This window comes from Hoplias malabaricus, chromosome 16 (assembly GCF_029633855.1).
Source record: "Hoplias malabaricus isolate fHopMal1 chromosome 16, fHopMal1.hap1, whole genome shotgun sequence".
NCBI classification, from domain to species: Eukaryota; Metazoa; Chordata; class Actinopteri; order Characiformes; family Erythrinidae; genus Hoplias; species Hoplias malabaricus.
This window is the reverse complement of record NC_089815.1, coordinates 8,569,493-8,583,795: the sequence shown is the minus strand read 5'-3', so window position 1 is coordinate 8,583,795 and position 14,303 is coordinate 8,569,493. Positions and strand designations below refer to the sequence as shown.

Here is a 14,303-nt window from a genome sequence, read left to right as displayed (position 1 = left end):
CATTCATAAATGCATTTCCCCGGATTTATTGCTGCCCGATCGGAGAATGATGAACAGAACGGAGACCCCTTGCCCCGCTGACCCCAGAGGGAGAAAGCAAGAGAGCGAGCGAGTGCTGGAGGAAAAGTGAAGGGGAGAAGGAGTGGGAGGGGGGTTAGGCTAGTGACAGAGATAGAGCGTGCCCCCCTCTCCACCTGTGAGATGGAGCAGTAAAGCGCTGTCTGCCAGGCGATGGGCTCATTCCGCACAGCCTGCCACCAGGGAGCACTGGGCCGGGGCTATAAACTTAATGAAGTTTGACTGAACTCATCAGCTTCTGAGAGCCAGGATCCCAAAGACTAGGAAAGCAGATGCGAGAGGGAAAAGCTGAAATTTCCTGGGGAAGAGGCTCACTTAGAGGTCATTACTGCTCTCCGCAAAACTCTGTGGATATGTGGGTGAGGCCCACATTTAATGGGCTCCGGTTTTGAGTCTTAGAATATATTTTCTTCTGTCTTTGACCTGTTGACATGCTTCATGTCATGTTCTCTCTTTCCCCATATGGCAAACATCCAAACCATGAATCGTATGGTGGAAAAACAAGGAGAAACCAACTGTGGTCTGGGACATGGACAAGATATCATTGAACATTGATATTTAGTTACTGATATACACTGAACCTCAAGAACTGGTACTTCAGTTTGAAATACATAAATCCCAAAAGAAGTGGCTAATAGATTAACATTTAAAATAATTTATAATATTCACTTTTGCATCTCTTTTAAAGAGAAGAAAAAAAAATTAAGTTAATTGACGTCTCTTCAGATGTATTTCATTTGTTGATGTGTAAAAGGCTGTTCAAACTGGTCATTGTGCCTCTCTCTTTCTTTTTGCCTGTGTTTTAGGTTTTCTGATGGTGTACAATCACAAATGATAATGGTCAAAGACCATGTGCTTGCTGCTACTCAACTGCATTCACCAGCTGTGTCTCAAACCACAAAACACTGTACTGTAGAGCATTGAATTAGTTCACTAGCAGTGTTGCCAGTACTATACTTGCTACTTCTCAGTTTTAGTTATGTTCTGAACACATCGCTGAATCTGAAGACACTCTGAATAACAAAGTAGCTTTGTTCTTTGAGTTTTTGGTAAGAATGCTAGAACAAATAATAGGGTAAAATGTATCTTTACAGTAAAGATTTTTGATGTTCTTTATAGAAAACATGAAGAAAAATGCTAAACCAAAGATGAATCAAGTGAATCAAACATTTCAACTCAAAATGTCAATTTGTTTTCACAGATGAAATCTGACAACCCTAGTTTTTTCACCTCATTAATGCAAAGTAAGAAACCTTAATTTTTCATATACTTGAAAAACTAAATTGGCTTTGATCACTACTGATGAAATCAGCATGGGCTTTGTTTCAAAAATGGCTATTTTCTGCCTTCTCTCTATGTGATTCCTCATCGTCCAGCGGTACACAGACATATCAGGCTGTGTTTTGCTTGTGATCGCTGATATGAGTTGTTTTTCACATTCTACCTCTCAGGCTTTAATTCTCTTCTTTCAGGTGTTTCTGCTCTCTCTCTCTCTCTCACACACACACACACACCCATCTCTCCCCCCACCACCCCCACTTCCTCTTTCTGGTGGTGCTCAGACTTGCCATGCATTTCACGTCTGAGTCGGAGTGTGTTGCTATGGTGGTTGCTAGGGATTTAGTCAGGAGTGACGTGAAAAGTCCGAATATTAAAGGTGTCCTTCTGATGCGGGGGTCTGTTTGAAGCTGCTCGGAATGAGCAATCACCGCGCTGGGTTTTTATTACCCCCACCTTTCATTATTGCGTCTGCCTCTCTGGAAATATCACCATTGATTTTCAAAACCGCACCAAAGGATGCAGAGCCAGAGAAGCAGCAAGCCATGCAAAACGGCACACACATCCAAAACACTTGATCTGCCTTTTTGGGCTAATTCATATATTTACCAGTAGCCTCTCCATTGGTAGCAAGCATCACAATTTTGATTATTTGATCAGCAAATGCTTGCTGGAAAGACTTGGGCTACACTTGGTCCCTCCTTTCTTTTCCATTGGCAGCAAAAATAGCTTAGTTCCTAATGTACTTTCCTCACCTTTTTAATGGAGTGCTATTCTGCAGGCTCGGCTTCTTGATTGTGTGCTTTCAGAATGTCCTTGGCTGTGGGAGGTGAGGAAATAATTGAGCGTGCCGAAGCGGAGGGGGGCTGAGGCCATGGCTGCCATTGTAGGCAGGGTTAAAGGCAATCAGCATTAGCTAACTGTCCTCCAGAGACATTAATGTAGGCTGGCGAGCGTGGCCTAGGGATCAGGTGGCCTCATCACCACTCTGCACCAACATTCATAAAAACTTTCTACCCTCACAATGAAGGAATTCTCATTAAAGACACGTGTCTCAGTTACTCATGATCTCATAGCGCTCATTTTTTTCTTCTAACGCATGAAGTGGTCTCATGCTTTCAGCAGACATTCCCGATGACCACTTTGCAAGTTGCCTGCTTGGTGTTTGGTGTCTTGCTTTTTGTCTGCTGAACAGTCAGTCTTGTTTCATGCTGTGGTTAAAGTTTAATGATGACTGCTATTGGTCTGTTTCTCCTGCACTCATGGCTGTTGAAGCACACATTTTCATTGTTTGCGTTGTTTTCTCTTAGATGTCCAGTGATCTACCAACGGGAAGAGGAGTAGAGATCTTGAAGAGTGAGGTACTAGCGCAATACAATAATGCACACACTGATGCAGGATCATACATACACTACATGGCCAAACGTTTGTAGACCCCTGCTCATCCACCATATCTTCATATTAATAATATGTATATTGTCCCCATTTGCTACAGACTCTGGGAAGGTTATACATTACACGTCTACTATGGTTTATGGTCACTGTTTTTGCACTAAATGTAGGCTATTTTTTATATCTCATAATGAAACACACAGTGGGTCACTCATCCAATATCAACAATATGATATATAAGAAAAACATGCTTTATCATGATTCATAACCAAAATGCGACATATTATAGTGCCCCCCGCCCCCAAAAAAAATCATGTTTACATGTAACAGGCTATATTTTCTAAGCCTAATATATGACCCAGAATAATCTGCATGATTTTAAGGCTCATTTGCCCATTCTGGTTTCCTGATTTCAGGTTCTGAGAGATGAGGCCATTGATTGGCTAGTCTGAACTTCAGTGTTGATTTGTGAAATACATCAACAAAACTGCATATTCAACATTGATTAAGATTTGAAAAATTCTGTAGTGAAGGAAAGACACAGCCATAAAACCTAACACCACCTTTAATGCTGCATAATATGAGATGTTTTCTTAAAACAGAAAGAATACCTGGTAAAATATTGTGTCCTTCTGCTGGTGAGAGTCGCCCTGTAAAGCCTGAAACATTCATTCCAAAGTCAGAGGTCTCTGGTCAAATTTGGCTGGAGTTTTACAGACAGTGTCAGATGTCTTTTCTTATTAGTGTTTCTCACACACACACAGGTTGAAAGAAGTTAGCCCGGCTCTGTGGGCTGGTTACGGGGGCACGTATCGCCAATCGTTTTGGTGGCTGTTCATGCAGTTTGAGCAACTTCTGAGCTGATCTACTGATGTCGCAATCTGAAATCTGATTGAGACGTCTGTTACATCGAACACACAAAGGAAGCTGAAACTAGACCGTGCCAACTGCAGTCGAAACATAGTATGTCTTTATATACAATATATAGGCGTCTGCTAATTTCAGTGCAAAATATTATCATCTTCAAAGGAGTATTTAAAAAGACTTTTAATGCTATTACATATTTCTACCACAAAGTTGCTTATCCTCCAAACTAACATACTACTTAATTTTTTGCCTTTTCCATCTTCTAAAGTGAAACCTGTAGCTGATGTTAGCTGCATTTTATAAAATTAGGACCAGATGTTGCTTCTGATATTATGGGTTCTGGTTTTTCCTACTTAGTCAAGGCTAGGTTCTTATCACATAGACAATTTCTGCAGCTTCCAAAGCATTAATCCAGGAGAGTTATCTTCCTGGAACTTTTAAAGTTATGACTAAACGCCATACACTGAACTTCATCTAGAGCTGAGATTTTCCATCCTGATCCTGCAGCACCCTTGACCTACATATACATACCTCTTTCCCCTGTTCTAACACACTTGATCCCTCTAATCCTACAAATATGTGCAGGGCAGTTCTGCCTCCAGGTATTCCAAAGTACAAGATGATACAATATGAGCTTTTCTTCTTGTGATACTGCTGTAATGATTCTGATGAAACTCTGAGTGTTGGCCCATACTAATAGGCTTTGCTGTGTGGCCAAAATTTTGTGGACACCTCAAAAACCATCAGCTTTGGAATATTTTTGTCAGGGTTTGATGACACACAGCAGTGAGGTCAAGTTGGATGAGTCTGTCTACATTACGAACACTACTCCCACATCATTCCATGGGTGTTGGATGGTGCTCAGGTGAACTTTTGTGTCCAAGCAGGAATATTCACAAATTATAAGTGATGTCTGCAAACTTTTGGACATACTGTGTAGCTAATATAATGACTCCAGATGTTGTAAATGTGTGATAGTTAAGGGTAGATTTGTTACATCACTGTCTCCGTTCCTTCAAAATCATGATCCAGTGTTTTCTACAGATACTGATTCCCATTGGTATCTGATAAGCCTCCTACTGTAACTTATGATTCATTAATCATATGAACCGATTGTTAATTGTCTGGCCATCCCATAGCTATTAGATTTATACTGCCTTTAGAGAAGAGATTTGATTACCAGAGAATATTAAACATTCTATGACAAGTTAGTATGAAGCACAGTGATTTGTGACTTGCATTGTAATGCAAATTATTTGAATATATCCATGTTATATTGTCTGTGTGTGTCAGTGAAAGGCTGTATAGTGAATGGTTATTTGGCAGCTAAATCAATAGCAGGCTAAATGGTAATGACCAGTCACCTCTTCCATGCTACAGGCCCAGAGAAAGAGAGAGAGAAGGAGCTACCCTGACTGTCCTTCCCCCCTGTTCTCTGCCTGCAGCCATTTCACACATCCACACACACTCACGGCCGGGCTAGTTAGCCTTGGAAAAGAGAGCCTGAAACCCCGATCAATAACTTTAGTTTTGTCTGCCTAATTGCTCATTGGTTGACATTGGCACCCGACAATATGGGAGCGTGTTAGTGGGGTGATTGACTCTCTCTCTCCCTCTCTCCTTTCTTCTAAAACCACCTCACGCCCTCTGTCTCTGTTTGCTTCCCTCTCTCTGCCCCTCTCTCCTTCCTCTGCTCCATTCGCCCACATTCATTGGCACTGGAAAACCCACGGCTGGCAGTTGTGTCGACGGGACGCGAGCATCCAGAAGCTCCGGAGAGACCTGCTGCTCTCTCAACAGGCCCGCGACGCCCAGAGTGCTCAGGTAAATCCACTTCGCTAATAAGCATCAGGCAGATTAGTCTCTCTCACCTCACCCCATCTCTAGCGCTCTCTCACGCTCTCTCTCTCTCGCTCTCGCTCCCTCTGTTGTTTTTCCTTCTCTCTCACTTATGCCAATGAGCTGCGGGAAATTATCATCCTTTCTTTTCCTCCTCCTCCTCCTCCTCCTCCTCCTGCATCTATGATTACCTTCCACCCAGAGCGTGTACAGCGTCGTTTTGCGTAGCACTGTATTGATTGCGCTCATTGTAAATTGCATGAATAAATGAATGCGTGAGGGGGCATTTATATTGCACAATTATGTACTGAAGTGCAAAGGCAAACACAAGGGTCTGCGAAAGTGGAGCGTCTTTCACCGCCATTTAATAGCGTGTCCGTAAATGTCTGGAATTTGCGTTGATTGCCACGATGGCGTTTCATTTCATTGCATTTCATTTCACGTCAGGAGATATCGTGCTAGTGCCCCTCCAAGATTCAAATGCGGTATTGATCAGGCAGCGGCTGGGGACTCGAAATCAAAACAATGATGCCACTCCTGAACACGCGCATACATTTCCACCCCCGTTCACTTTTAAGTCTAATAAAAGCAAAAAAAAGTGCAAATCAAAGAAAGGTTCTCTCTAATCACAGACGATGCTTTTCATGTCATCCCGTTTACCATAGGTACAAGCAGTTTTTGGTATACTTTCCCTGCGATTTTTCCAGTTGTAGTGTGCTAATGTCATGATTTAAATGAAGTATTGATCAGTTTAGGAGGGGAGAATGGAGAGAGAGAGCGAGCGATTGTAAGGGAAAGAAAGAAAGAGCAGGGTTATCGGCTTGCATCGCACACTGAAAGCCAGAGCGAAAGAGATGAGCTGGGGATTTGTTTTTGTTTTTTGGGGGGTTATTTTTTGTTTGTTTTTTAGGATTAATCACAAAGAAAGAGAAAGATTCCTCTTCCTCTCTTAGATATTGAAGTCCTGAATCCTGCAGGAATTTGAATGGGATGCCAGGTGGAGGATTGGAAATAGAAGGCACTTGTTTTGCCTCGCTTGTCAACAGAGCGCAATCAGCAGTGGAGAAGGAAGCTGGGCGCAAGCTTGATTTAGGTGATTGAGGTGAATTTGTGGATTACTCCTGGGCCTCTAATGAACTGCGCTGATTAATTGATCGCCGGGCGGATCGTCCCCAGGCCTTCTTTTTTTTTTTTTTTCTTTTTGGGATAAGTGCCTTTTCGTTATGCGACAGCGTAGCGACGCCTGAAAAGCCGAAGAAGACAGAAGCTGCTGGGTTGAACCAGTACGAGGGGTCTGCCATTCCACCGCTTTCTTTTTCCCACACAGTTCCCTCCCTCTTTCCTCTGCTTTTCCCTCCTCCCTCCTTCTTGCTCTCTCCCTCTCCCTCTCTCTGTTTGGTGACAATATTGTGCTATTTGCTAATTATTTATTAATGACTTATTTCACAGTGTGGGCCTTAATATGTTTCCCCTTCTTAATGAACTCTTGAATACTTTCAGAAAAGTCAGAATAGTGTGCCCTCTGACAGCTTTGTAACAGTGCAGTACATTTTTTTATTTATTTATTTGGTTAATTTATGTATTGAAATGTTGTTGAAATCTCTCATTTGCTTAAGCAGCACTTTGCATCCTTAGCAGAACAATGGGCGTAAATGGTTTTTGCATTTGGTTAAGAAGGATTGATTTTTGCATATTTATTCAGCACGGAGCTGTGCTGGATGGCCAGGGCTTAGGGGTGGGTGGCAGTTGAAATGGTCAAGGGCTATGGTTAGACTTTTGGGATGTTGGCTTGGCGTTTCGGGGCTGGAGCCGTGGAAGGCGCATGCAGCCAGGCTCTTAGTAGTGGATTGATTTTTCTCTTCCTCTGCGCCCTGCCTCCTTTTGTGGTTCGATAGCTGGATGTCCAGGAGCAGAGGCTGTGGGAGCTGCAGAGAGAGTTGCAGGAGAACCAGCAGGAGCTCCAACGAGGACACAGCCACCGCCAGCAGCTCCGCAGGGACCTCCAGGGTGCAGCTCAGCAGGCTCACCAGCTGCAGGCTCAGGTAAGAGGATCACTGCCAGGCCCAGGCTGCTCAGGCCTTCACTCAGTGGTACTCTCTCTCTCTCTCTCTCTCTCTCTCTCTCTCTCTATTATACACATACACACACAAACATGCACACACACACACACAGTCTGTTACCCCCATGGTTTTTGAAAGGCATTTTTTATTTGCAGTCTTAAGGTTTTCAGTGTTTTAGAGTCGAAGAGATATTTTCTGATCAGGACGTAGAGCGAAATGACTCACAATAACAATAATAATAATGACTTTCAATAACATTGATTTTGCACATTTTTCTCAGTAAAAAGAACAAAAATAGATTTTTTTCAGGATGTTGCGCTAATTGTTGGTTAAGTTTGTTTCAACAAAACAAGTTGAATTAGATTAACGTAAGATTCAAACTAAATTAGCTTAACTAATAATATGCATTTGATCTTCAGCATCTTGGCAGGACATTGGCATATTTTTGCGAGGCAAATTGGCAAATTTTTTGGTCCCAGTGTATTATAACACTTTAATAATCTCCATATTATAACCTTTTATAAGGTTATATAAGAGGAAGATTTTCAATTTGTCTCTTAGTGATATATTTACACTGGATTCATTTGTTCTGCAGCAGCCACTACCCACAAACTTTAACAGATTTTTCCAACATACCATTTTAATCCATTCTATGTTATAAAATCTGGCTAATGTAGCATTAGGGACCTTGCCCAGGGATGTCTGTTGGTATACTGTGGTGTTTCTTGCTAAGTTGGGGATTGAACTTTAGTCTACTGCATGGAGGCCACTCGCTAAACAATACCAGCCACAGATGATAAATGTCAGTCAGATGTCCTTTGCAAAGCACTGGGTCAGGACTCAAAATGGCAGGAAAAGATTTGGGCTTCAATGTCAGTCCATGCGGATCTCTACCATGAAGACTCTGCTTAAAACCTCATATATTTTTTTAATTTTAAGTTCATGCATTGTGTTTAGTCATAATTAATATGTCTGGTATAACATTTCTGTAGCTGAATATATCTGAGCCACACACATGTTCACTTAGGCCTAATGCGTGTAATAATGCTACGTGCTTTTTCACATAGAGTGCAGTATAAAGTGATATGAGTGTTGCTTTTATTAAATTGAGCGTGAACATACCTGTTCATAGAAACTGTGACACAAAACAGCCGAGGTCAAACTACTTTCACAGTCCGTTAGCAGCTCCTGTAACTTCTGAGGCAGTTTGGAAGATGAACTGCAGCTTTCGTCTGAAATATATCCGACCAGGCCATGTAACCTGGAATCCTTACATTTTATAGACCTATCAAGTAATATTGGAGTAGTTCATTGACTTGGTTTGTGGTAACCCATGCTCTAATCCACATTATGTGGGACATATGCTTAGCAGCTGGCTTTTTGATTCTCCCTACTGGAGTGAGAGTTTACTTTGAGACAGGTGTGCCTTCGTGTACAGGGAGTTTTCCTGGCTGTGGCAGGAGAATATGTGTCCAGGCAGGATGTCTCTGTTTACTGTGTTTTTGCTGGAGCCATCTTCCTCCCAGACACACCGGCAACAGAAGTTAACATACAGGTGGCAAGTCCGCAGGATTATTATCGGACCGCTTGCAGACAAAACGAGTAAGAGGCAGACATACCCGGCTATTTGACAGGTATATATATATATATAAAAAACTAACATGCATGTATAAACAACAGGCAGTACCAGTCTGATACATAAACAAACAAGGAGATGGAGGCAGCCTGAGGCTGGAGCTGGGAGCCGGTGAAGATTTGCTGCACTACAGCTTGAAAAACAGAAACCCTCCCTTTCTGAAGAAAAGCGCTGACCAATCAGAAGCCAAACCAGCGCTGTCTATCAGCAGTGGCTATGTCACCTGTCGCTAGGCGTCATGGCAGACTTGTGTGAGCAGAGAGAGAGAGAGGGAGAGAGAGAGAAGTCTATGGTTAGGGACAGTGCAAAGTAATTCAACCGAGTCTGTCCTGCCCTCATTAAAGCTGTGAGTAGTGTACAGCTTGTTGAGCTTAACCCTTTCCATCTTCTAGAGAAGCCTACTGGCAGTGTATATACAATCCTATTGTACCACAGTATCTATTAATATTCATTCATTATCTGTAACCGCTTATCCAGTTCAAGGTCACGGTGGGTCCGGAGCCTACCCGGAATCATTGGGAGCAAGGCACAAATACACCCCGGAGGGGGCGCCAGTCCTTCACAGGGCATATCTATTAATAACGTTTGCATATTCTAATTAAAATATTAATGTCTTTGTGTATAATGCTATTGTTGTTAACAATGTTTTTAAATCCATATTATATTTTCTTTCCATCAGGCTGTTTATAGTCTTTGAATAATGGTCATCAGGTTACTTTTAAGACATTGTCAGTATCAGTATTACATCGCCCTATCCAACATGGATTTCAACTTGCTAATTAGTGGCAAACTTATTTTGTTTATTGGTGTTTTTTATTACTGCTTAATCACAATCTTCTCAAAAGTGTCCCTGGAGAAGATGTGTACATGAGTGTCAGCTCTAAGACAAGATTGTTCAGATTGTTTAGACAGTTGATTGTGACACGTTCTTTATTGCTAGTAGCTGCTGAGAGAATGTCCTTTGGAGCGAAGTGTGTTTGTGATGTTTTGTGTCTTCTCTGTCTTGTAGCTGAATGAAGTGAAAGGCCGGCTGGTCCAGGTGGAGAGTGAGAATGAAGCTCTGCTGGGATTTAAACGTTTGCAGGCAGCTGAGGTAGCACACTCCATCTCTCTCAGTCCAGTACCTCTGACTTGCCTGTAAAACCGTTCACTGCTGCTGCTAATCAGAATACAAAATGTCTACCTGTGGCTTTCCTCCAAATTTATTACCAACATTAATCATGTCAACAAAATGATCTCATTTGCACACATTCATGTGTTCAGGTGTTTCAACATATCAGAGATACAGTAGGTTTATTGGGTTTTCTCAGTACACGATAATATACATATCAATTCTGAATTGTTGATTGCTTTATGTCTAGTGTTTCACTTTATTACACATCTTTTATTATTGATCAAATTATGTCTGATACATACTTTAAATATAATTTCTAAGAAATTGTGTGAAACGCTAATAACAGCATATATTTGGTGTGATATTATTATATGAAAAATGTATTTCTCCTCTCCAAAATGCGATGCCTATAATGTTTAGAAAAGCTGGGACATGAGTGGTTTACTAGTGTATTGCATCACCTTCCATTTTAACATCACTTAATAACTGTTTTGGGAATGGAAGTATAGTTGATCTAGTTTTAAAAGTTTACTTTTTCCCCTCTCTTCAGCTTTACTATTCTAAAATGCACACAACAGATTTGTGCCACACTCTGTCAATGGTGCAATTATGTGGACTAGAGGGCATGCCAGCCCTGCTGTTGGGACGTGTGGAAAATAAACAGAGTAGCCATAAATTAAAAATACCTCCTTGGTTCTACATTTCCCATTTTTGTTGTTGTTTCTATGCTGCACTTTGTAGTTCAACAATTATAAACTGTCATCCGTCTGTTTCTCCGTATACTATGTTAGCGCCTTTTTTAGGCCCTTTTTTTAATAGTCAGGACCCTCATAGGACCACCACAGAGCAAATATTATTTGGGTGGAGGATTGTTCTCAACACTGATGACGTATTAGTGTGTGTTGTGCTGGTATGAGTGGATCAAACACCGACGTATAGCTTTCAGTATGTACTGTGCTTTACATTAGAGACATTCACACGCTTAATCCACCTAGTACATGTAATTCCCAAGACAGTAGCTCACCTGTTGCTACTGTTTGTGTTTGTCATTCACTAGGCCTTTATCAGTGGTTAAAGTGTGCTGTGTCTGATTCACTTTGGCCAGACCAGTACACAATAACATGCCACCACCTCCAGTGTCACTGCTGCGCTGAAAATAATACCAGCTCTGTAGTGGTCTTATGGGGGTCTTGACCATTGAAAAACAGTGTGAAACAGGGTTACCAATATATGCAGAGCAAATGTATGATAAATGGAGCTGATAATATGGTTAATGAATGTAGAGCCAAGAAGATAATTTTAATGATTTGGCTCATTGTTGTAAAAGTAATTTTTTAAGAATTTTCCAAATTGTATTTTGTGTTGTAACATTTCTTAAACTAAAGCAGAAGAATTGCAGTATAATGTTACGTATGGAGCTTTCTTTGTAGTTGATGGCTGTTAAATAATCATTTAGGGTGTTTCAACTTGATTAAATTACCTGTGATTAAAACAAACCCGGGTGTGATTGCTCTATTAGTGCAGCTTGTTAGAACAGTAGGGAACCATGCCAAGCAAATTTTGTGTGGACCAAAATGAAATAAACGAACTGAGACTTGTTGAGAAGGCTAATCTGTGTTTACTTTCATATATATAATGTATAAAAGCAGCAGTCCAGAGGCTGTGTGTTACAGCAATTTCACTTTGTTCTTCACATTGTGATAAAGATTGATAATGGGCAGTATATTTTGATTATTGGCCTAAAACATTGGAACGATAAAGCAAAACATGTAAAATTCTCAAATTCAGTTTGAGTACAGTGTGGTTTATTATCTTTTTATTTACTATCTATTAGATGGATTGGCTATTCAGTAAGTGTTCCTAGGTGTGAGTGAATGTGTCGCCCTGTGAAGGACTGGGGGCCCCCTCCAGGGTGTGTTCCTGCCTTGCACCTAGTGATTCTTGGTAGGCTCTAGGCCCACCACCACCCTGAACCTAGTATTATGTAAACATACTATGTTTTACACTTTAAAACAGGAAATCAAATCTCAATATATAGAATTAAACAATTATGTTGGTAAGATAGTAGTAATAATAGTATTTAAATATTATATTGTATAATCTTTTAATATTTAAAAAAATCTTATGTAGCATGTGATTCCACACTTATTCCATACTTGGATGTATATGCCAAGAAGTATGGACTGGGACATGTATCTGTAATATTAGCCCATGTTATGGGTGATGTGCCACTAAGCCCATACTGCGTTATTTGTGTTTGTGTGATATGTTTGGCTCCATTCCAGCTTCACACGAAGTTGTGAGATGACAGATTTTTGTTGAGGTAGTGTGACCTTCACACAGCTCCCTTGAGATGACCCAAGCTTGGCACAGCATTCATTTCCCAACGATAATCATAGTTCGTTCTGGCCTTCTTTAACCAGCCCCTCAGCCATGCCTATCTGTAAGAACTCTGATTATAGTTGGGAAATGAGTACTGCGCCAAGATGATTGCCAAGAAATCACCTCCATCAAGGGTCACTTTAAGGCATATGTCTGTGTCTCTCCCAGTTCTATCACCTTAGAAGTCTTGTGTGTGTTGGTGCCCTGCAGGTGGAGAGGCTCACCACAGAACTGTGTTCCGTACGAAGTACAGCACTGCAGAAAGGGAGCGAGGAGGCGCAGGAGGCTCAAAGGAGGTGTAGGGAGCTGGGCACAGAGCTATCTAAAACCCAGGCTCAGCTCGTTGAATGCCAGGACAGGACAAAGGACGTCCAGAAGCAGGTAAGGACAGTTTGGTAAAACACATGTTTTGCTGGTTTTCTTTGTGACACTATGAGAAGCGGGTAGAGGCTCTGGGGGATGTATTGCATTCTTTTGGATTTTACTATGAAAAGTACCACCTACTTATTTGTTGCCCCTTCATAGCAATTGTGTACCCTAATGGAAGTGGCACCTTTTAACAGACAAGCTGTATAACTTGTGGAATGGTTTGAGGAACATGACAAGATGCTGACTTGGGCTCATTCCCAATTTTGCCCCTGGCCCATAACATTCAGCCCTAGCCATCTGTTTTGCCTAGGCGTAGGGTTAGAGGAGTAGGTCAGTGTTGGGCCTATGGCCATTCAAACAGAGTTTTTTCTCAGAGGCACATTTCAAACTGAGTTTTATGTATGCCCCATATGAATATAAATCATCAGCAAGATGGCTGCACAAGTGACCAGATTAACATTAACATTAAGATTAATATTCTCCTTTATATAACTATGATAAGCATTGTATTTTTAGTTAAATATAATTTCAATGTATTATGAATTTTGTATAATGAAGATTTTAACCACAGCACCTTTTAACATGGTTCAGAGTGGCAAGGTGACTTTCGAAAACAAGGGGTATGGGTGAAAATAAGAAACGAGATTGGGTCTAGGCCGCCAAATTCCCCAGATCTGATTCCGATCAAGCTTCTATGAGAAGGGAAAGCAAGTTTGATCCACGGGGGCGCCACCTCACAAGCCACAGGACTTCTGAATCTGCTGCTAAAGTGTAGGTGCCACATGGCACAGGACACCTTCAGACATCTTAGAGTCCAGGCTTTGACAAAGAGGATCTACACAATATTAGGCATGTGATTTTAAGATTATGGCTGATTGGTTTGTATCTGTTTGTCTGTCTTTCTATCGAGCTATCTAGTGCTTATCTGTCATGTGCTTATGTATAAATGTGTGTGAGGCAAATACCACAAATTTCAGTTGATGTTCTCCTGCTTAACATTTCCTTTTTTAAAAAAATATTTCACATCCAGTCTTCCTAAACCAAGAAAATTAAAAATGATCTATTTTCCGTAACGCAACCTCAGTGTACACCAGCATCATTACAGCACCATTACTGTCATTCCTCTTCAGCTCATTCAACTGTTTAAGAGCAAAAAGACTTTTTATGTAATTAGCTAATTAGTTTGAAGTTGCTCATATAAAAGTTACAGCAGCTGTAGATTCCATTTGGCAGAATCATTTGTTCTAAAATGTCCTTCAGGTAGCAATCAGAATGAAACTCAAAGACA

The 14,303-nt window shown here is 41.2% G+C and overlaps 1 protein-coding gene across 6 annotated transcripts in view; it reads left to right on the top strand.

Moving 5' to 3' along the window:
- The window catches only part of LOC136672315 (polyamine-modulated factor 1-binding protein 1), a 188,224-nt gene that overhangs the window by 95,503 nt on the left and 78,418 nt on the right, over window positions 1-14,303 (top strand). For all 6 annotated transcript variants that reach the window (XM_066648311.1, XM_066648313.1, XM_066648312.1 and 3 more), the window contains 5 exons: window positions 2,667-2,717; window positions 5,356-5,439; window positions 7,350-7,496; window positions 10,160-10,243; window positions 12,857-13,027. In XM_066648311.1, coding sequence (XP_066504408.1) covers window positions 2,667-2,717; window positions 5,356-5,439; window positions 7,350-7,496; window positions 10,160-10,243; window positions 12,857-13,027 — 537 coding nt within the window. The remainder of the gene's footprint in view (window positions 1-2,666; window positions 2,718-5,355; window positions 5,440-7,349; window positions 7,497-10,159; window positions 10,244-12,856; window positions 13,028-14,303) is intronic.